Source organism: Ischnura elegans, chromosome 12 (assembly GCF_921293095.1).
Source record: "Ischnura elegans chromosome 12, ioIscEleg1.1, whole genome shotgun sequence".
In the NCBI taxonomy this organism is placed as follows: domain Eukaryota; kingdom Metazoa; phylum Arthropoda; class Insecta; order Odonata; family Coenagrionidae; genus Ischnura; species Ischnura elegans.
This window is the reverse complement of record NC_060257.1, coordinates 54079324-54100948: the sequence shown is the minus strand read 5'-3', so window position 1 is coordinate 54100948 and position 21625 is coordinate 54079324. Positions and strand designations below refer to the sequence as shown.

At 40.2% G+C, this 21625-nt stretch overlaps 1 protein-coding gene across 1 annotated transcript; it reads right to left on the bottom strand.

Moving 5' to 3' along the window:
* Positions 1 to 18222: 18222 nt before the first annotated feature.
* LOC124169649 (trypsin 5G1-like) lies at positions 18223 to 20710 on the bottom strand. Its single transcript, XM_046548303.1, has 3 exons — positions 20576 to 20710; positions 19226 to 19375; positions 18223 to 18481 (listed from the first exon to the last, which is right to left on the bottom strand). Exons 1-3 carry the CDS (start codon positions 20606 to 20608, stop codon positions 18329 to 18331), a joined length of 336 nt encoding a protein of 111 aa, XP_046404259.1. The 5' UTR covers positions 20609 to 20710; the 3' UTR covers positions 18223 to 18328.
* Positions 20711 to 21625: the final 915 nt, after the last annotated feature.

Genomic DNA, 21625 nt, shown 5'->3' with positions numbered 1-21625 from the left:
CTGAGCCATTCACAGTAGCCTAATTTAAGCAGGAAATTGCCAGGCTATTTCACACAGAAATGCAGACGTCTATGAAAATGTCAAAACCATTAACATTCCTCATTATATACTAACAATTTATCAGAGTGCGGAAAAATTGTCTTCTTTAGTACATATGAAATAAACTATTTCAAAAAATCATATCATTGAAATAATTTTATAAACAAAGAAAATTGACAAGCCAAGGAAAGGTGAATGTTGGCACTTTTAGGTTTAATGAACAGTGAACATGAGGTTCAATAACAATATTGTTATGTACATGCATTACTTTACATTCAAAATTAAGTCATGCATATGTTAATTCTTTTGCAATTTTCGCAAAGTGATGGAAGCCTATGTGTCAATATAACTACATAGTTAGTTTTTATAAATTTAATGAAGAAATAGCTTTATGGACTTATATGTCACTGAGAGAGTTTTGGTTTCTGTTTTCAGGGTTTGCATGTGGTAGTAAAGTCTGAAAAAGGAATTCAATTGTACAAAAATGCCAATTATGCCAACAAACAATGGAAAGTTGAGCAAAAATCACAAAATACAAAATGTATCACGAAAATTTGCATTGTCAAGCATTAACGCTCGTAAAAATTTGTTCACAGTGAAAATAAATATTATGAAAAAATAAATAATCAGTCTCACAAATTTTAGTACAAGTAGGGGAGTTATTGATAAAAAAAATGGACAGTAATGTGTTGCATACAGATAAGGAAAATCCCATCATTAATGCATTTTACAGGAACCAGGACGAATGGCAAGAATTCCTATTTTTACTGTTGACTCCTTTTGTTTTGACAATTTCATTTAATTGTATATGTTTGTTCCCATGAAATGGACAACAATCATTAATAATGTCATTTTGCATAAGTTTTACACTTTTATAGGATACCACACATATTTTTCTTTGCTAAAAATTTGTCATCATAGTTGCTACTTTCACCAATATGCATCACATATAAATGGATTGCTATCATCATACCTGTGCAACTACAAAAAAATTCCATTAAAAATCATTTTAAAAATTATGAAACAAAAGAGAGGAGTGCACGTTAAAGTGTTCCAGTTTAAATACCTGCCAGAAAGGAGGTGCATGAGGGATTTAAACAATGCTGTATGCAAATTGTTGATCAGAGAGTGAGAAATATGTATTGAGATTCCTTATTTAACCCTCTTAGTGCCACGGGCCGAATATATATACATATATCGGCTTTTGCCCCACATAAATTTACGTATATATTTCATCTACTTCACATCCAGGAAAAAAAGGATAAAAATTTACTAAGGAGTGTGCATCTTTCATTAGATATTCAGATGTTTTCTTATCCATTTACGGATTGGTGCAATGGCTGCGTAAACTACAGTGTCATCCGAGTTTTGGCAGTGTTGACCCCAAGACACCATCCCTATTAGCTTTCCCTCGTGTACATGGGGGCCTCCAGTATCATCCTGAGAATAAGAAAAAAATCATTTTAGTTATTAAAATATTTCTGCATTAAATATCCATATTTTAAAATGATCATGTCATCATGGAAAATGCAAGAGATAGAGATATCTGAGCACCCGTAGCCTTTATTTTAGGTTACTCGTCCTTGTAATTGTAGCCCTTCCAGAAGTGTAGTTATAACTCTTAATCTGGACAATATTATGTATATTTATCCTTTTAAAGTTATTTCCAAGTATATATATGTCCTTTTCAATTAGGAAATCGTTTATATCCTTTTTAATTTATTATTTAATAGATTAATAATATACGTAGGTTGGTACCTACATATAATTTTTAGGTAACGGCTGGAACAACAAGTGTAAACTAAAAGTCCCATATACATATTTTAGATCACAGGTATTCATGAGGGAGGGGGCAGGGACTCCTATTTAAATTAAATAAGAATGAAAAATAATGAAGAAAAAATCAAGTACCAATCACTGAATGAGCTTTGTGAATCGTACAGGAGGGCTTGACCATGGCATGCAGGGATACTCCATCTCATAATATGATCATATCCATACTATGTATATATGGTCATATACTACTTGACTCGCACGCTCCGCGCGCTCGTTAAGGGGCTACGCCCCTTAAAAACCCCGGTTCCGGCTTCGCCGTCAACATTTGTGGTCGTTCGAGGACTTTGGCTGTTCCAATAATCTCACCTCAGCTAGGGGCCGGCTTCGCCGGCCAGGGGGTAGGGAGGCGCCCCGCTCATTCCTCGGAACGGCTTCGCCGTTCCTCGCTGAAGAGCGGCTTCGCCGCCCAGGGGTGGCTTGGCTTGGGTGGAATGGCTTCGCCGTTCCCCGTCTGGGGTCGCCACAGCCGCCCAGAGGGCGAGGGCATTTCGGAACTGTTTCACCGTTATCCGTTTAAGGGGCCGTTATCCGTTCACCGCCCAGAGATGGGGGAACCCACAGCGGCTGCGCCGCTTGAACGTCGGGGCGGCTTGGCCGCCCGGGGGTTACTGAAGATCCCCCTCGCCTGCGCCGGTTACTCCTCGGAACGGCTTCGCCGTTCCTGGTTGTGGGGTTGAGGAGCCCCCCTGCGGCTGCTCCGCTTAGTCATCATGAATGCTCTTCTTTACCGAGAGGGGTGCCCAAGGTGATTCGGGGGTTTTCATGTGTTATGCAGTCGGTCACCAATCATCCACTGTGATCACGTAGCGATGATTGTAAAGGGTAGTGCAATGCGGAGTAGTAGTGGCCACAAGTACCCATAAAAGAAGACTTAATGGCAAGTTTTTCATTTTTTTGCGGGGGGTTCCAACGGAATACCGGGGGTTTTATACTTGTGTTAAACCAGTGGTCACATTATTCTCATAAATTCCGTGTAAATAAGTCCTAGGGGCCGGGACAGTGGTCTGATGATTCTTTTACCTGGAAAGGCGCTTTATTAGAAATTTTTTGGGAGGTTTCACTGGGTTATCGGGGGTTTTAATAAGTGGTAGGGGCACCGATTAAATTGTGACGAAAACTATTCGGAAAGGCGACTTTAAAATTTTTTAATTTTTTTTTCGGCGATGTTCCAGGAGGTGATCGGGGGTTTTCTGGTATTTTTTTTCCGTATGGTTTACGGTGGCTCGCCCTCACCAAATATTCCGGATCTAGAGCTCAGAGGGGACGGGTAGTGCGGCGTAATGTGTGCGAGAAGTTGCCAAATAGGAGACAAAATGACACAGTTTACATTTTAGGGGGATTTCAGGGGGATACCGGGGGTTAAAATGTGTGTACTCCTTGCGGTCACCATCCATTCAAATAAATTCCGTGGGGATGAGTCGTTGGGGGCGGTGGAATAGTCACGAAAAGTACCCAAAAAGTAGACTTATAAGCAAAAATGTTTTGGGGGGGGTGTATGTGGGTTTACCGGGGGTTTAAAGGTTTGTACTGCCAGGGGTCATCAATCGTCCACATCAATTCCGTAGCGATGAGTGGTAAGGATTGGAAAAGCGCCGGAATTGTGACGAAAAGTACCCGAAAAGGCTACTTATATGCTAATTTTAATTTTTAGGGGGTTTCGGGGGGTTTAATGATGACGATACAATATGGTTACATTCATTTACTATGATATCTGACAGTAGTGTGCCCTATGACATCCATATTTCAGGAGTAATACAATAAAAAGCAAACCAGTTCCTGAAAAAAGTGAGTAGTGCCCGCCATTTTTATTTTTTCGCGGTTAAATCCAATAAATCATTTACGAATTGTTTATGTTTTCTGAAAGACAATGCATAGTTGTATGCAACTACAAAGTTTGAAAGAAATCAGTCGGGATAAAATTGACAAAACCTTGTGTTAATCTTTTGGAAATCGTAATTTTCGGTGATTTTCGGAATACTTTAATTTTTTTCTGAGTAACCAAACACGACGAATGAAAATTGTTACCTACATTTCGTAAACGATGTTATGAGCATATATAATAATCATTTTCGTTATCCAACACCTTAAATTAAGACGAAGGGAGGGGAAGGAATGAAATATTTTTCGAAAAATAAATTTTTGGACGCCATTTTGGCTGCAATTTTCTCAAACGGAAACTAATACATTTACTTGGTTACGTGCCCACGTTAATAAGCTTTCAAAAAATGCATTAACGACCCGTGTGGCACGCACAGTTCGTGCGCAGTAAAATTAAAACCGAAAGAGTGTCCCCGGAAAAAGCGCGATTTCGGCCATTTTGTCGTCCTAGCGACGACACGTGGTGGAAACTTCCGGTTTTCGGATTTTTCCTCCGGATCATTTCCGGTTCCCCGCACGCGTGCCAAATTTCAGCTCTCCAGCACTTCTAGAAGTGGTCGGGAATTTGTATCCATGAGTCAGTCACCACAAGGGCTGTATATAGATGGGACTCGCTGCGCTCCGCGCGCTCGTTAAGGGGCTCCGCCCCTTAAAAACCCCGGTTCCGGCTTCGCCGTCTACATTTGTGGTCGTTCGAAGAATTTTAATTCGAATAATCTCACCTCGGCTAGGGGCCGGCTTCGCCGCCCAGGGGGTAGGGAAGCGCCCTACTCATTCCTCGGAACGGCTTCGCCGTTCGTCGTTATGGGGCGGCTTCGCCGCCCAGGGGTTCAGTATGCCCCCCCGGGGCTGCCCCGCTTAATACTCGGAACGGCCTCGCCGTTCCTCGTCTGGGGTCGGCATAGCCGCCCAGAGGGCGAGGGCATTTCGGAACTTTTTCTCCGTTATTCGTTTAAGGGGCGGTTTAGCCGCCCAGGGGTGGATGGAGCCCACAGCGCCTGCGCCGCTTGAACATCGGGGCAGCTTCGCCCCCCGGGGGTTACTGAAGCTCCCGCTCGCCTACGCCAGTTACTCTTCGGAACATCTTCGCCGCCTTGGGGATGAAGAGCCTCCAGCGGCTACTCCGCTAAGTCCTCATAAATGGTCTCCTCCACCGAGAGGGGTGCTCAGGGGGATTCGGGGTTTCAATGTGTTATACATGCGGTCACCAATCTTCCACAGTGATTATGCAGCGATGATTGTAAAGTGTAGTGCAATGCGGCGTAATAAGTTCGACAAGTACGCATAAAAGAAGACTTAATGGGAAATATTTCATTTTTGCGGGGGATTCCAACGGAATACCGGGGGTTTTATACTTGTGTTAAACCAGTGGTCACAAATCGTTCTCATAAATTGCGTGCTGATAAGTCCTAGGGGTCCGAAATAGAGGCGGAATTCTGACGATTCTTTTACCCGGAGAGGCAATTTATTAGAAATGTTTTGGGAGGTTTCACGGGGTTATCGGGGGTTTCAATTAGTAGTAGTGGCACCGGCTAAATTGTGACGAAAACTACTCGGAAAGGCAAATTAAAATTTTTTTTTGGCGAAGTTCCAAGATGTGATCGGGGGTTTTCTGGTATTTTTTTCCGTATGGTTTACGGTGGCCCACCTTCACGAAAAATTCTGGATCTAGAGCTCAGAGGGGACGGGTAGTTCGGCGTAATGTTTGCGAGAAGTTCCCAAATAGGTGACTTAGGCCCGTATCGTCAGTCGCTTCTTTAGCCATCCTTCATCTTCCTCGGCTCCTAAAGGATAGATTTCAGTTCGAGAGACGTCCGAAGGTCTTCTTCAGCGCACTTTGCTGGTGAAGGACTCCTCGCCAGCGTAGGTTGGTCTGACCCAACCTTCACATCCACTTCACAACCATTTCATCACTTTAAAGATTTTTAAACAGCCTTACATAAAAGATAGGTTGGTAGAAATGATTTTGTTTTTATTATTTGTGATGGCGATAACGTTTTAATTTTGTTTACGTTCATTTTTCTGTTTATTTCTGCTTTACATTGCAATGTTATCCGTAAGCCGGTGCATCAAAGGCAATGATTGAACAGCGTATTATCATGGATATTAAAGCTGTAAGGAGATGTTTGTGTATTTCGACACATAAAAACCTTAATTAGAGGTATTCCTGAGGCATAATCATTCGCGATCATGTTGAATGACATGTGATAAAAGTCGTCATACTAGACTCAATCCATCACCCAGCACGTTAAAATCGTCTCTACATCGATGTAAAAAGCCTACAAATAAAGTTTTCTTGCGCATCTGCACTAGAAATGGATATGGAGTAACTACGTAATGCAATTGTGTGCATCAAGTATTCTTCTTAAGCTAAGAAAGGGAAAGTTTAGTCACATCTTATTCACATTTCAACGCAAAGGTTGATTATTTACATTAATAAAATACTATTGCCTTTGTGTATGGAGATATTACAGGATCCGATTTAGCCCAGTGGTTAGCGCCCGTCGCTACCAAGCGGAGGGCCCACGTTCGATTATGCATTGAATTTGGTGAATTTTTTTTTTGCTTTTTTTTGCATTTCTTTAGCATAAACTTACGTTAAACTATTAATTTTATGATTTTAAATCAGGATAGTGTTTTCTGGATTGAAAATCTTTCACGCGCACTGTGCACGCTACGTCGGTTTTATTATCTTTTGCTTTTGATAGTTTATATCGAACTGCTGTGGCCATTTCGGTATCAATTACCAAACCAGTTTGATATAATTTATCAAACTGGTTTGGTAATTGTTACTAAATTTTTCAATGTGCCATATGACGACCGAAAAGTGTGATAAATTTCATCAGAATTCGATAGTTCTAACTAAACCTTTTTTCCGCGTACGATTACTTATCTCGGCAATACTTGAGGAATTGCCAAAATCAAGTGGAATTTTATTCGGAAAGGGAATGATGGCTTTAAAATAAAACAACACGTTGGCAAACAACTTTTTGCATTATATTACCTACACCCCAGGAATTATTTAATCATCATGTTGGCTTACGTTAATGCTGGATTGTTTAGGTGTACGTTTCGACTACTAAAGACTATAGTTGATATTTACTAATCATCTAACTGAGGAAACTTGTTGTTTTTTTCCCACTCTTCGGTCTGTTGTATATTTGATGTATGAATTATCTATGAATTTTCGGTGAATTTAATTTCTGATTCCAATGCAAACTGTCACTGCGTCCGTTTTCTTATTTTCTTGAATATCCCTATGTTTGATTACCAAATTAAACAGAAAAACTCTTTCCGCGTTACCCATTTGCTCCATTTCGGCATATTTTGTGGCCCATGTGACGCTAGGTGAGTTATGTTTTGTCTTTGTTTGACTGGATGAACGGATCTCAGAACCGGACATTCCATGAGCGACGAAAATGATCCAAAAGACCAGCTTAAGTCGGAAGATAAAGAAGAGCTTCACTGAGGATCGTCTCTCGAACGTAATCGCGTCCTTCGCGAAGGAGGCCGCCGAAGGAATCCTAAGTGAAGACGAGATCTGAAGGAGCGACTGACGATATGGGCCTTAATGGCACATTTTACATTTCGGGGGGTTTCAGGGAATACCGGGGGTTTATATGTGTGTACTCCTGGCGGTCACCATCCGTTCACATAAATTCCGTGGGGATGAGTCGTTTGGGTAAGAACCAGCGGTGGAATAGTCACGAAAAGTACCCAAAATGGTAGAATTGTATGCTAAATTTTTTTTTGGGGTGTGAATGTGGGTTAACCGGGGGTTTATAGGTTTTTACAGCCAGGGGTTATCAATCGTCCACATCAATTCCGTAGCGAAAAGTGGTAAGGCTTGGAAATGTGGCGGAATTGTGACGAAAAGTACCGGAAAAGGCTACTAATATGCAAATTGTAATTTTTTAGGAATTTTTAGGGGATTTAAAAATGACTATGTTACATGGTAACATCTATTTACTATCATATCTAAGAGAAGTTGCCCCTATGACATCCATATTTCGAGAGTAAAACAATAAAAGTAAATCTCTCCCCGGAAAAAATTATTAGTGCCCGCCATTTTTTTTTCGCGGTTATATCGATCAATTCATTTATTAAATATTTATGATTTCAGAAAGATGATGCATAGATGTATGTAACTACAAAGTTTGAAAGAAATCGGTGAGGTATAAATTGACAAAATGCTATGTTAATCATTTGGAAATCGTAATTTTCGGTGATTTTCGGAATATTTTAATTTTTTTCTGAGTAACCAAGGACGACGAAAGAAAATTGTTACCTACATTTCGTAGATGATGTTGTGAAAATATATAATAATCATTTTCGTTGTCCAACTCACAGAATTAGGCCGATGGCAGTGGAAAATATTAAACATTTTCCGAGAAATAGATTTTTGGACGCCATTTTGAAAGCGTTTAACTTAGACATTAACTTCAAAAATTACATTAGTAGGTGGCAACATTTATTGGCTTTCATAATATACAACAACGGTCCGTATGACGGCAATTTATCGCCTGTACAACGATAAATAGTAAACGAACTCCCGGGAAAAAATGGGAAGTGTCCACCATTTTTAATTTTTTGTTGGTTTATCGAAGGCAATATTGTAAAAACGTTTACTTTTTCTGAAACAAAATGCATAGTTTTATGTAAATACTAAGTCTGAACGAAATCAGTCGTGTAAAACTGGACGAAATCTTGTGTTAATCTTTTGGAAATGGTACTTTTTGGTGATTTTTGGTAAATTTTAATTTGTTTCTGAGTAACCAAGGACGACGAAAGAAAATTGTTACCTACATTTCGTAGACTATGTTATGAGCATATATAATAATCATTTTCAATATCCTACACCTATTATTACGACGAGGGGACCGGAACTTATGAAATATTTTTTGAAAAACCAATTTTCGGACGCCATTTTAGCAGCATAATGCTTAACTATAAAATAAAAGCATTACATAATTACGTGCCCAAGTTTATCAGCTTTCAAAAAATGCATTGATAATCCGTGTGGCACGCACGGTTTGCACGCAGTAAAATAAAAACCGAAATACGGTCCCCGGAAAAAGCGCGATTTCGGCCATTTTGTCGTCCTTGCGACGACACGTGGCGGAAACTTCCTGTTTTCGGATTTTTCCTCCGGATCATTTCGGGTTCCCCGCACGCCAGCCAAATTTCAGCTCTCCAGCACTTCTAGAAGTGGTCGGGAATTTGTATCCATCAGTCAGTCAGTCACCACAAGGGCTGTATATAGATAGGACTCGCACGCTCCGCGCGCTCGTTAAGGGGCTCCGCCCCTTAAAAACCCCGGTTCCGGCTTCGCCGTCTACATTTGTGGTCGCTCGAAGACTTTTAAAGTTCGAATAATCTCACCTCAGCTAGGGGCCGGCTTCGCCGGCCAGGGGGTAGGGAGGCGCCCCACTCATTCCTCGAAACGGCTTCGCCGTTCCTCGCTGGAGGACGACTTCGCCGCCCAGGGGTTGAGTGTGAGTTGAGATGGGTGGAGTCTACAGCGGCTGCGCCGCTTGAACGGCAGGGCGGCTTCGCCGCCCGAGGGTTACTGAAGCTCCCCCTCGCCTACGCCAGTCACTCCTCGGAACGGCTTCGCCGTTCATCGTTGTGGGGCGGCTTCGCCGCCTTGGGGTCGAGGAGCCCCCCCGCGGCTGCTCCGCTTAGTCCTCATTAATGCTCTTCTCCACCGAAAGGGGTGCCCAAGGGGATTCGGGGGTTTTAATGTGTCATGCATGCGGTCACTAATCGTCCACAGTGATCACGTAGCGATGATTGTAAAGGGTAGTGCAATGCGGAGTAATAGTGGCGACAAGTACCCATAAAAGAAGACTTAATGGCACGTTTTTCATTTTTTGCGGGGGTTCCAACGGAATACCGGGGGGTTTATACTTGTGTTAAACCGGTGGTCACAAATCGTTCTCATAAATTCCGTGCCGATAAGTCGTAGGGGTCCGGAACAGTGGTCTGACGATTCTTTTACCTGGAGAGGCGATTTGTTAGAAATTTTTTGGGAGGTTTCACGGGGTTTTCGGGGGTTTTAATAAGTGGTAGGGGCACCGGTTAAATTGTAACGAAAACTACTCGGAAAGGCGACTTTAAAATTCATTAATTTTTTTAGCGATGTTCCAGGAGGTGATCGGGGGTTTCTGGTATTTTTTCCCGTATGGTTTACGGTTGCTCGCCCTCACCTAATATTCCGGACCTAGACCTCAGAGGGGACGGGTAGTGTGGCGTAATGTTTGCGAGAAGTACCCAAATAGGAGACTAAATGACACATTTTACGTTTGGGAGGGATTTCAGGGGGATACCGGGGGTTTAAATGTGTGTACTCCTGGAGGTCACCATCCATTTACATAAATTCCGTGGGGATGAGTCGTTGGGGGCGGTGGAATAGTCACGTAAAGTACCCAAAAAGTAGACTTATATACAAAATTTTATTTTTTGGGGGGGTGTATGAGGGTTTACCAGGGGTTTATAGGTTTTTACTGCCAGCGGTCATCAATCGTCCACATCAATTCCGTAGCGATGAGTGGTAAGGATTGGAGAAGCGGCGGAATTGTGACGATAAGCACCCGAAAAGGCTACTTATATGAAAATTTTAATTTTTTAGGGGGTTTCAGGGGGTTTAAAGTTGACGATACTATATGGTCACATTCATTTACTGTCATTTCTAATAGAAGTGTGCCTTATGACATCCATATTTCGAGAGTAATACAATAAAAAGCAAACCAGTCCCAAAAAAAAGTGAGTAGTGCCCGCCATTTTTATTTTTTCGCGGTTAAATATATTGAATCATTTATTAAACGTTCATGTTTTATGAAAGACAATAAAGAAGTGTATGTAACTACAAAGTTTGAAAGAAATCGGTCAGGTTAAAATTGACATAATCTTCTATTAGTCTGTTGGAAATCGTAATTTTCGGTGATTTTCGGAATATTTTAATTTTTTTCTGAGTAACCAAGGACGACGAAAGAAAATTGTTACCTTCATTTCGTAGACGATGTTATTAGCATATATAATAATCATTTTCGTTTTCCTATACCTTAAATTAAGTCGAAGGGAGCGGAAGTTATGAAATTTTATTCGAAAAACGAATTTTTGGACGCCATTTTGGCTGCAATTTTCTTAAAAATAAATTAACAACATTACGTAATTACGTGCCCACGTTTGTCAGCTTTCAGGAAATGCATTAGCGATCCGTGTGGCACACACCATTCGCGCGCAGTAAAATAAAAACCGAAAGACTGTCCCCGAAAAAAGCCCGATTTCGGCCATTTTGTCGTCCTAGCGACGACACGTGGCGGAAACTTCCGGTTTTCGGATTTTTCCTCCGGATCATTTCCGGTTTTCCGTACGCGTGCCAAATTTCAGCTCTCCAGCACTTCTAGAAGTGGTCGGGAATTTGTATCCATCAGTCAGTCAGTCACCACAAGGGCTGTATATAGATGGGACTCGCACGCTCCGCGCGCTCGTTAAGGGGCTACGCCCCTTAAAAACCCCGGTTCCGGCTTCGCCGTCAACATTTGTGGTCGTTCGAGGACTTTGGCTGTTCCAATAATCTCACCTCAGCTAGGGGCCGGCTTCGCCGGCCAGGGGGTAGGGAGGCGCCCCGCTCATTCCTCGGAACGGCTTCGCCGTTCCTCGCTGAAGAGCGGCTTCGCCGCCCAGGGGTGGCTTGGCTTGGGTGGAATGGCTTCGCCGTTCCCCGTCTGGGGTCGCCACAGCCGCCCAGAGGGCGAGGGCATTTCGGAACTGTTTCACCGTTATCCGTTTAAGGGGCCGTTATCCGTTCACCGCCCAGAGATGGGGGAACCCACAGCGGCTGCGCCGCTTGAACGTCGGGGCGGCTTGGCCGCCCGGGGGTTACTGAAGATCCCCCTCGCCTGCGCCGGTTACTCCTAGGAACGGCTTCGCCGTTCCTGGTTGTGGGGTTGAGGAGCCCCCCTGCGGCTGCTCCGCTTAGTCATCATGAATGCTCTTCTTTACCGAGAGGGGTGCCCAAGGTGATTCGGGGGTTTTCATGTGTTATGCAGTCGGTCACCAATCATCCACTGTGATCACGTAGCGATGATTGTAAAGGGTAGTGCAATGCGGAGTAGTAGTGGCCACAAGTACCCATAAAAGAAGACTTAATGGCAAGTTTTTCATTTTTTTGCGGGGGGTTCCAACGGAATACCGGGGGTTTTATACTTGTGTTAAACCAGTGGTCACATTATTCTCATAAATTCCGTGTAAATAAGTCCTAGGGGCCGGGACAGTGGTCTGATGATTCTTTTACCTGGAAAGGCGCTTTATTAGAAATTTTTTGGGAGGTTTCACTGGGTTATCGGGGGTTTTAATAAGTGGTAGGGGCACCGATTAAATTGTGACGAAAACTATTCGGAAAGGCGACTTTAAAATTTTTTAATTTTTTTTTCGGCGATGTTCCAGGAGGTGATCGGGGGTTTTCTGGTATTTTTTTTCCGTATGGTTTACGGTGGCTCGCCCTCACCAAATATTCCGGATCTAGAGCTCAGAGGGGACGGGTAGTGCGGCGTAATGTGTGCGAGAAGTTGCCAAATAGGAGACAAAATGACACAGTTTACATTTTAGGGGGATTTCAGGGGGATACCGGGGGTTAAAATGTGTGTACTCCTTGCGGTCACCATCCATTCAAATAAATTCCGTGGGGATGAGTCGTTGGGGGCGGTGGAATAGTCACGAAAAGTACCCAAAAAGTAGACTTATAAGCAAAAATGTTTTGGGGGGGGTGTATGTGGGTTTACCGGGGGTTTAAAGGTTTGTACTGCCAGGGGTCATCAATCGTCCACATCAATTCCGTAGCGATGAGTGGTAAGGATTGGAAAAGCGCCGGAATTGTGACGAAAAGTACCCGAAAAGGCTACTTATATGCTAATTTTAATTTTTAGGGGGTTTCGGGGGGTTTAATGATGACGATACAATATGGTTACATTCATTTACTATGATATCTGACAGTAGTGTGCCCTATGACATCCATATTTCAGGAGTAATACAATAAAAAGCAAACCAGTTCCTGAAAAAAGTGAGTAGTGCCCGCCATTTTTATTTTTTCGCGGTTAAATCCAATAAATCATTTACGAATTGTTTATGTTTTCTGAAAGACAATGCATAGTTGTATGCAACTACAAAGTTTGAAAGAAATCAGTCGGGATAAAATTGACAAAACCTTGTGTTAATCTTTTGGAAATCGTAATTTTCGGTGATTTTCGGAATACTTTAATTTTTTTCTGAGTAACCAAACACGACGAATGAAAATTGTTACCTACATTTCGTAAACGATGTTATGAGCATATATAATAATCATTTTCGTTATCCAACACCTTAAATTAAGACGAAGGGAGGGGAAGGAATGAAATATTTTTCGAAAAATAAATTTTTGGACGCCATTTTGGCTGCAATTTTCTCAAACGGAAACTAATACATTTACTTGGTTACGTGCCCACGTTAATAAGCTTTCAAAAAATGCATTAACGACCCGTGTGGCACGCACAGTTCGTGCGCAGTAAAATTAAAACCGAAAGAGTGTCCCCGGAAAAAGCGCGATTTCGGCCATTTTGTCGTCCTAGCGACGACACGTGGTGGAAACTTCCGGTTTTCGGATTTTTCCTCCGGATCATTTCCGGTTCCCCGCACGCGTGCCAAATTTCAGCTCTCCAGCACTTCTAGAAGTGGTCGGGAATTTGTATCCATGAGTCAGTCACCACAAGGGCTGTATATAGATGGGATAACACATTTACAGTCATATACCTTTGTAAGCGAGAACTGGATGAGTGAAAACCTCAACAAATGTAAGTAACAGAAGCAGGCGTTATGTAGTGGAATGACATTCTAAGTATTTTAAAAAATAACACGAAGATGGCAATATTCCACAAGTTTATTGTCCGTACAACGTGTTTCGACCGTTAGGTCATTATCAAGTGACTGACTTGATAATGACCTAACTGTCGAAACGCGTTGTACGGACAATAAACTTGTGGAATATTGCCATCTTCGTGTTATTTTTTAAAATACTCAACAAATGAGACAAATTGCCTGGTCCAGTCATTTTTACTCTTGAGAGCCTCTATAAGCAAGGCCGTAACCAGAAAATATTTTCGGGGGGGTTTATGGAATAGTAGACAAACAAAATTATTTTTATAAGATAAATAAAATAGCGTATACGTTTAAATATACATATTTATCATAAACCCTTAAAGGAAAATATAAAAATATTATTATAAAAATTGAATTTAGCCTTCTAGCTTTTTTTTGCAACGACCGAATGAATTAACTCCTCGGTATCAATGTCAATTCTGCGGTCCCTCAGGAGGCTCATAAGTCACTCACCTCTCTACTAGTTCACTGCACTATTATTTCACACACTGCACAACAACAACACACACTGCATCTACAAATTCGCTTAGATAATTATTGACTTAAGTCGCATTGGACTACTAGATGTCCCTGCGCCGCTATATAATATCGTCGTGTGAGCACCAAGCGAGCAAAAAGTATATCTATTTAATTTTTTTCAGTTTGGGGGGATAAATCCCCCTTGATCCCTCCCCTGGCTACGGCCTTGTCTATAAGTGAGAATCTAGGAACCTCTATAACAGAGAGATTTTTTGGCAGACTTCAGATGGTGATGTACGTGCACGCTGTCTGTGCATGAGATTTTCCTGCACAGACAAACGAATGCTGAAAATATACGTTTCCTTGCTCTCCCCTTTATATGATGGTCGCGGGTTCGCAAAGTAATTGTTTTGGGATCCTACACAGGCCGTACCCTCGAAATGCGGGAGCAGGTACCAAGACCCTCATCTTACATCACCCCCCTTTTGTGGTAGGGTCATACAGTGTGGTAAGGTTGTATGACATTGGTTTGGTTTACGAAGATTTGCATTACTGATAGTCCATACAGAGAGTATGAGGGTTCTGGGCGAACCCTTCGAAGGATACAACACACCGGGGCCAGGAACCAAGCTATACCATTTTTCTGAACTGAAGGCGGCTGGGTGGAAAATAGCAAGTTGCCAATCAGAAGCGCTGCCCCTTCCACCTCTCCGTTCCCCTCCATCCCCTTCCCTTTTCCCCTACGCTCCCCTCCATCTGGCCGACCAGCGTTGCCAGCCTTGGGAGTAACGGTACTTTCGGGGGCGGCAGAACGAGCGCCAAAGCGATCTCCAAAAATTCGGCTTGGCAACACTGCCAGCTGGAGAGCGATGTGCACTGCTCGGAGTTCGGAGAGAGACTGTGGGCTCTTCCACACTTTCTCCTGTCGCCCTTCTGTGATTGGCTAGAAGAGTGGGTGGGTTGCGAGCACGCTCAAGGTCAGCCGCCTTCAGTTGAGAAAAATGGTATAGTGGCTTATACGCCCCATCTCACTAGGAGGGGCTGGAGAGGAAGTATAAAGGAAAGAGGCGCCGCCGCGATAGGAGCCCGTCAACGCCTCTGGGAAGGGAATGGGAGGGAAGGGACGGGAGGAGGGAAAAACACCCCAACGCTATAGAAGCGAAGGGGGCCCTACTATAAGCGAAACCAAGCATAAACAATTAATAATCTAACGATCTTGGAGGACCCTTCTATGAGGGAGAAGGATCCAACCATCAAATCGTTGTATGATAGTACGTACAGTCTCCGCCTAGAATGAATGAATTCTAAGTGGAGCAATCATATGCATATTCTGCTGTATCCATGAACAAAAAATTGCATTAGCCAATAAAAAATTTATTAACTCACCACACATGATCTCTTTGAAAATCGTACAATTACCCTACAACCTCGAGGCCTATTCCGCACATTTTATAACCCTCTCAAAGAGTCTAAAAATTTTCAATGTCGGCCTCGGTGGCGTCGGGGATAAGTCCTCGCCTACCATAACGAAGGTCACGGGTTCGAGTCATTCCTGGATAGGTTTCCCTTCCAGGACATGGGTGAGTGTGATCGTCTGTTGTGGATTGTTGAAACTCCCGATGTAACGGCGACATTGTGCTATTTTGGGGGTAATTGAGATAAATGATAAAAAAAATAAATAAAAAGGTCTGCCAATCCGTATGTCTGTATTGCGCAAATGACCTGTGTCTTAGCGGTTCCGAGGGATTGTAGGACTGTATGTGAGATATTCCTGGTAGGTGCAATGTATGCTAGGTGTATAACATAGTGCGAAGTGTTGATTTTATAGTAATGCTGTTATACTGATTAAAACTTCACTGAAACTTGAGAATTAAAGTTAATTTTGGTTAATTAAGGTTAATTTTGTCATATATGTATTTTATTTTCCTCGAACAACTCACAACTTATTCAACACAAAAAATTGATATTTTCTACCTATTGATACTAGATGTAACACCTAACAATATGTTATTGAACCTCATGTTTACTGTTCATTAACCCTGAAAGTGCCAACATTCACCTTTCCTTGGCATGTCAATTTTCTTTGTTTATAAAATTATTTCACTGATATGATTTTTTAAATAGTTTATTTAATATGTAATAAATATATAAAATAAATATTCAGTATATATAAATAATTGTCAGTAAATAATGAGGAATGTTAATGGTTTTGACATTTTTATAAACGTCCGTATTTCTGTGTGAAATAGCCTGGCAATTTCCTGCTTAAATTAGGCTACTATGAATGGCTCAGAGGGTTTAGTTTTGTCTGACACAATATTTTTTGTGGAGAAGAATCATATTTATGAAGAAATCTCTGGGAAACTAAAGCCTCTGTAACCCACCAGAATGGATGTAAGTGATCCACATCCCCCTTGTAACTTAATCCTGAACTGCCTTGGAACTGTCAGCCAATACCTATGTTCTTAAGATCCTTCACGCCTTCCTACTCCAACACCTTCTCATTTGAGCCATCACCATTTTCATTGTTAGGTACAACAAATGTTTTTACTCATAACATTGAGTCCAATAGAGGTATCCTATGTGTTGCTTCATACCATAATTTTGATTCATGGTGCAGTTCATGTTGGTCCCAAATTTATTGCAAAAAGGACAGTTAATTTGGGCTTTTATTTATTGGATTTCAATTCTCATGAAAAATAATACTGGTTTATATTTGGTGGATACTGGAGTTGATATGTATCTAAAATATGTTTGGTCAGTATTTTCATGTAAATAATGATGGAAAATCTAATTATTATCTGGTTTCTAAAGTGCTTTCATGGCTTCATAGCTTTGCAAGGAGCCTTTCAAAAATAATAAAGCTTGAATTACATAATATACATACTGCCATGCTTGTACATCTATTTAATGTCTTTTTTGAATGCATACATTTTATCTAAAATATATTCTTCTTGAAATAGGAATGGGTTAGCAGAGTAGTAATTAATTCTCCGTAGTCCTTTAGAAAGCCTCTAACAAAAAGTCCTTAGTAAAAGAAACAGAAAGCAGTTGGACGGCAACATTATTTGAAATAATTCTAATTCTATGGGAAAGAAATCGGAAAGCAATCAGATGGCAAAATAGTCACATTTACTCCTCAAAATACATTATTCTAGGTCCAATGGAAAGGGATCAGAAAGCAATTGAGTAGCGACTAGCCAAAATGCAAGCCAACTGGAAAGCATCAAAAGCCAATTGAAAAGCAAAGTTGCTTTCCCTTTCCTATCCTTGATCCTGTGAAAAGAAACGGCAAGCAAAAATTTTCACCTGGTTAAGGAAACATAAGGTGGGTTGTCGCTACAAGGGAAAATTTTCAGGAAGATGAAGTAAAGCCAGCTCTCATGGCTTTTATTACTACATACTTTGCCTTCATTCCATTAATCTAAAGTATAGAAAATAGGATAGTTTCCTTTGTCAACAAAAACAAAATGCATTGATTGGGATTCATAACCAACAATTAGTGTATTCATAATACACAAATTATTTTAGTTTTAGAAATCCCAGTTTAGACGAATGTTAATGGTCAATTTTAACCTCATCTGAAAAAGACCAGATTGGCGCCCACGCGATGACACTCCATCCGACGTCACACGGACCCCAGATGCTATACGAGTAGTCAGGAGATTTACATCATCTTTGATTACCAATGCTTGCATGAGGCACGGAACTCTGAGAAACATCTCTTCATAATCACCTATTAAAATAACCTATGGTTGGAAAGTTTCCTATGTTTGATAGAGTATTAATAATCCTTATTTAAGCCAAGTGCTACCAGCTAGCAGGGTACTCTGCTACCTGCTAGCATCCTGCGTCGTATCAGCGCTCAAAGCCTCGCCCCAAGGTCACCTCACTTGCGGTAGCGGGAACCAGAACGACGTCACACGGAGTTTCCACAGCATTCAAGCTTAGCGGTGGCATTTTAGGGTGTTTGAAAATTTTCACTTTTCATTTAATTGCGAAAAATAGATATCATTTAAAAATCAAATAGCATGAAATACGTACTCCAGGAGTAATAATCTTTCGATTTAGGCAATTAGGAAAATAGGAAACCACCCTATTTGAATGATTTATTGAAAAGAAAAGTTTTCAGAACATACAAATTTACAAAATATAGCTAATGGTCATACATGTATATAGGCTAATCAGCCAATACTCTCCATCACTTCTTCAAGCCAGTTTCCTTGGCTATGAATGCCTTCATTGACGATACTTTGGCGTAAACTATTGGGTATTCTCTCTCTCCGCAACCTATCCCCCAGGATACAATGCCGTACAGCTTATCATTGGTGACCACAGGACCACCACTATCACCCTGTGAGAGAATTTGATTTATTAATTCACCAAAAATCATTTAAAATCTCTATAAGTAAGAATTATTGAATTAAGTACATATCTTAGTTCCTACATGTTTATGTGCTTCCAAAAGCTTCAATGCTGACATTTCATACAATTTTTCAAGTTCAAATCAGAAAGGGTGAATGGCAATTAATTGGACCAGACCAATCTGATCAGATTATTATGGAAAGGATAATAATGACCATGAAAATCTTCATTTGTCAAAGAGAAAATTAAGAGAAATATAAATTCTGAATTTAAGATGCATTTATGGCCTCTACCACAGCAACCATATTGACAAAATAATTAAAATACTATTGTGCATACACTGATAATATGTATGACTACAAAAATAGATTAAAAGTCTGAAACTTCCAAACAATTTTTTATACCATTGGATGATGGTGCAATGCATTTTATTTGTAATATCAATTCCTTCACTGCAAAAATGCTCAATGATCGCCCACTGAAACAAATCCGCTCATCGAGGAGCCCAACAATACGAATGCTCTCAGCTGGCAGTAGCCGGAGCATAAACGCTCACCTCCAATTCTCTGCTACGGTATTATAATTGGGCTCCTAGATGAGCGGATTTGATTCGGTAGGCAATTGCTGAGCTTTTGTGCAGTGAAGGTATTGATATGTTATTAAGGCTTACGCCCATGAAATAAATATATCATTTATTACAATAGAAGATATAAATTATGTAAATGCTATTTACGTTACAAGAATTCTTGCCATCTTCCTTCACTCCAGCACAGAACATTTGATCTGTAATCCCACCGTCGGTTATGTAATCCAGAAAACACTCATGTTGGTCATATACAGGGACTGTAACCTTCTGAAGGAATTTAGCGATATTGCCTCCTTCCTGAGGAAATGGAATTGTTCATCATTATTTTAAGAGAGCATGTATAGAACAACATTCAAGAATTGTTAAAAACTGAAGTTATTATTTTCAAAATTGTAATGGTACCAACCCTCATCAAAATTTACCTTCATTTAAAGTTTTAAAATCTTGAATTTGTCAAAATATTTGTTTTCTGAAAATACAAATTGAAATTTGGCATTCATGGGTTCAAATTACGAACAACCATTGAAAATACTAATGCTTGAAAAATATATTGTAATTTTTTAATCAAACTTTAAACTAATGATGAAAACTTATTTAATTTTTCTATGGTGGTTTGCCATGGAACAGAAATAGTTATTATAATTAGGGGTACCTTTAGAGGATAGGAACTCAGAAGTACATATAAGTAAGGCTTTCTCAGAGCACAGTACACTGAAACTTAGAAATACACAGATTCAGGAGTGGTCTGGGGTGATTGGGGGATTTTGGATGCTATTCTGACTCATGAAAACTAAATAAAAGTCAATAAAAAATAGCAATTTTGTAAGAAAAAATATTTTCTAAGGTGAGAACTTAACAGCTTATAAAGTTTAACAATGAATTATGTTTCTATTATCTATTTAGTGAATTTGTTCCCTGAGAATGCACTGAAATCTAAGAAAACCACAAAAATAATCTATTCGAATAACCATTTCATAATAGCATCACGATTACCTTTATTCTTCTCAGTGGCATAGCCAGGGATTTCGTTCAGGTGAGGGGGGAAAACTTTTGGAAAATAGTACACTAAGTAATGGGTTTCAAACTAATTTTAACATTTTTCACTATCCAAAAAACTTTATTTGTTCAAGAAATATTTTGTAAATTAATGATTTTTCATTATTTTGTTCTTTTATGAGAGAAAATAATTGCGTTTCTGTATTATGGAGGTGGACCCTGACCCCTCAGCCCCCCCCCCCTCGCTACCCCATTGATTCTTCAGATACCTTCATTTTATTTATTTTTTATATGATATTTTTACACTGAGTATGTTATAAATAAACGAACCGATAAAAATTTTAAATTTTATAATAGCAAAAAGAAAACCTTCAGTTCAAGTAATCTGAGTGTTTTTTTATAAAACTTTTTTATATATGCTTCATGAAAGATGGGAGTATTGAGGGGGGCGTAAGTGATCAGCCTCCAGCCAACCTGACCAGACTGCACTTGTGCACATACCCTTACGTCACCCCATCCACTTATCACCACCATTGTCCCAACATCCAGCTCCTCTCCTTCTGCAGGCAATGCAATAGGAGACACTGTACTACTGAAGACAAAAGGCGTTGAGACCTGTAATATGAAATGAAATGAGATTTATTAATGGCTCTGAGGCTGTACCCCTTGAGAAAGAAAAAGAAAAAAATTTGTGTTAATATAATGAAAAAATTATTCATAAATTTATAAAATATTCAAAATTACAACAACATAAGTTAACTCATGATGAAAGAACACAAATGGTAATTTCCACACTTTTTAACTCCAAAACTCAACAACGTACCATGGATTCATCACATACTGTCATTTCAAAGTGAAAATGACGCTACATGTTGAAATCATGGTCGGTTGTTGAGTGTTTCATTTAAAAATGTGGAAAATTATCAATTGTGATCTTCACCATGGATATATTGTACTTCCACCAAATCAACTCAGAAACGCTTTTGTACGAATATAAACTAATACCCTAATACATTGAAATATACATTAATAAAATAAAATTAAATATAAATTAATGCAATATCCAAAATATTCACGATAAAATTATTAAAATTTCGAAAATCTTTGCACTTAAATATTTAAGTTTTAAAAATTATTCAGGAAATTATTTAACAAAAATTCGTCAGCATGCGTTTTAAAGTATAAAATAGCAGTTTGTACTAACAGGGGCGGATCCAGGATTTCTTTCTGGGGGGGGGGGGGGGGGGGAAGGAAGGTTATATCCATGATTTTGTTCTGGGGGGGCACAAGTGTACTTCGTAATACAAAATGAACGCAATGATAATGGGACCGTATTAAAAATCTTGCATATTTTTTAAGGGTCAGGAAGCGGGGCACGTGCCCCCCCCCCCCTAGATTCATCTATGTATACTAAAACACTATTATTTAATATGCAAATACAACTAACAAAAAGCATAATAAACAAAAAATTAGTGGTCTTATAGTAACATATTTTAATAATTTATCTTATGCACATATAGCTATAGAAGAGCAAAAAATTACCTTGAGTAG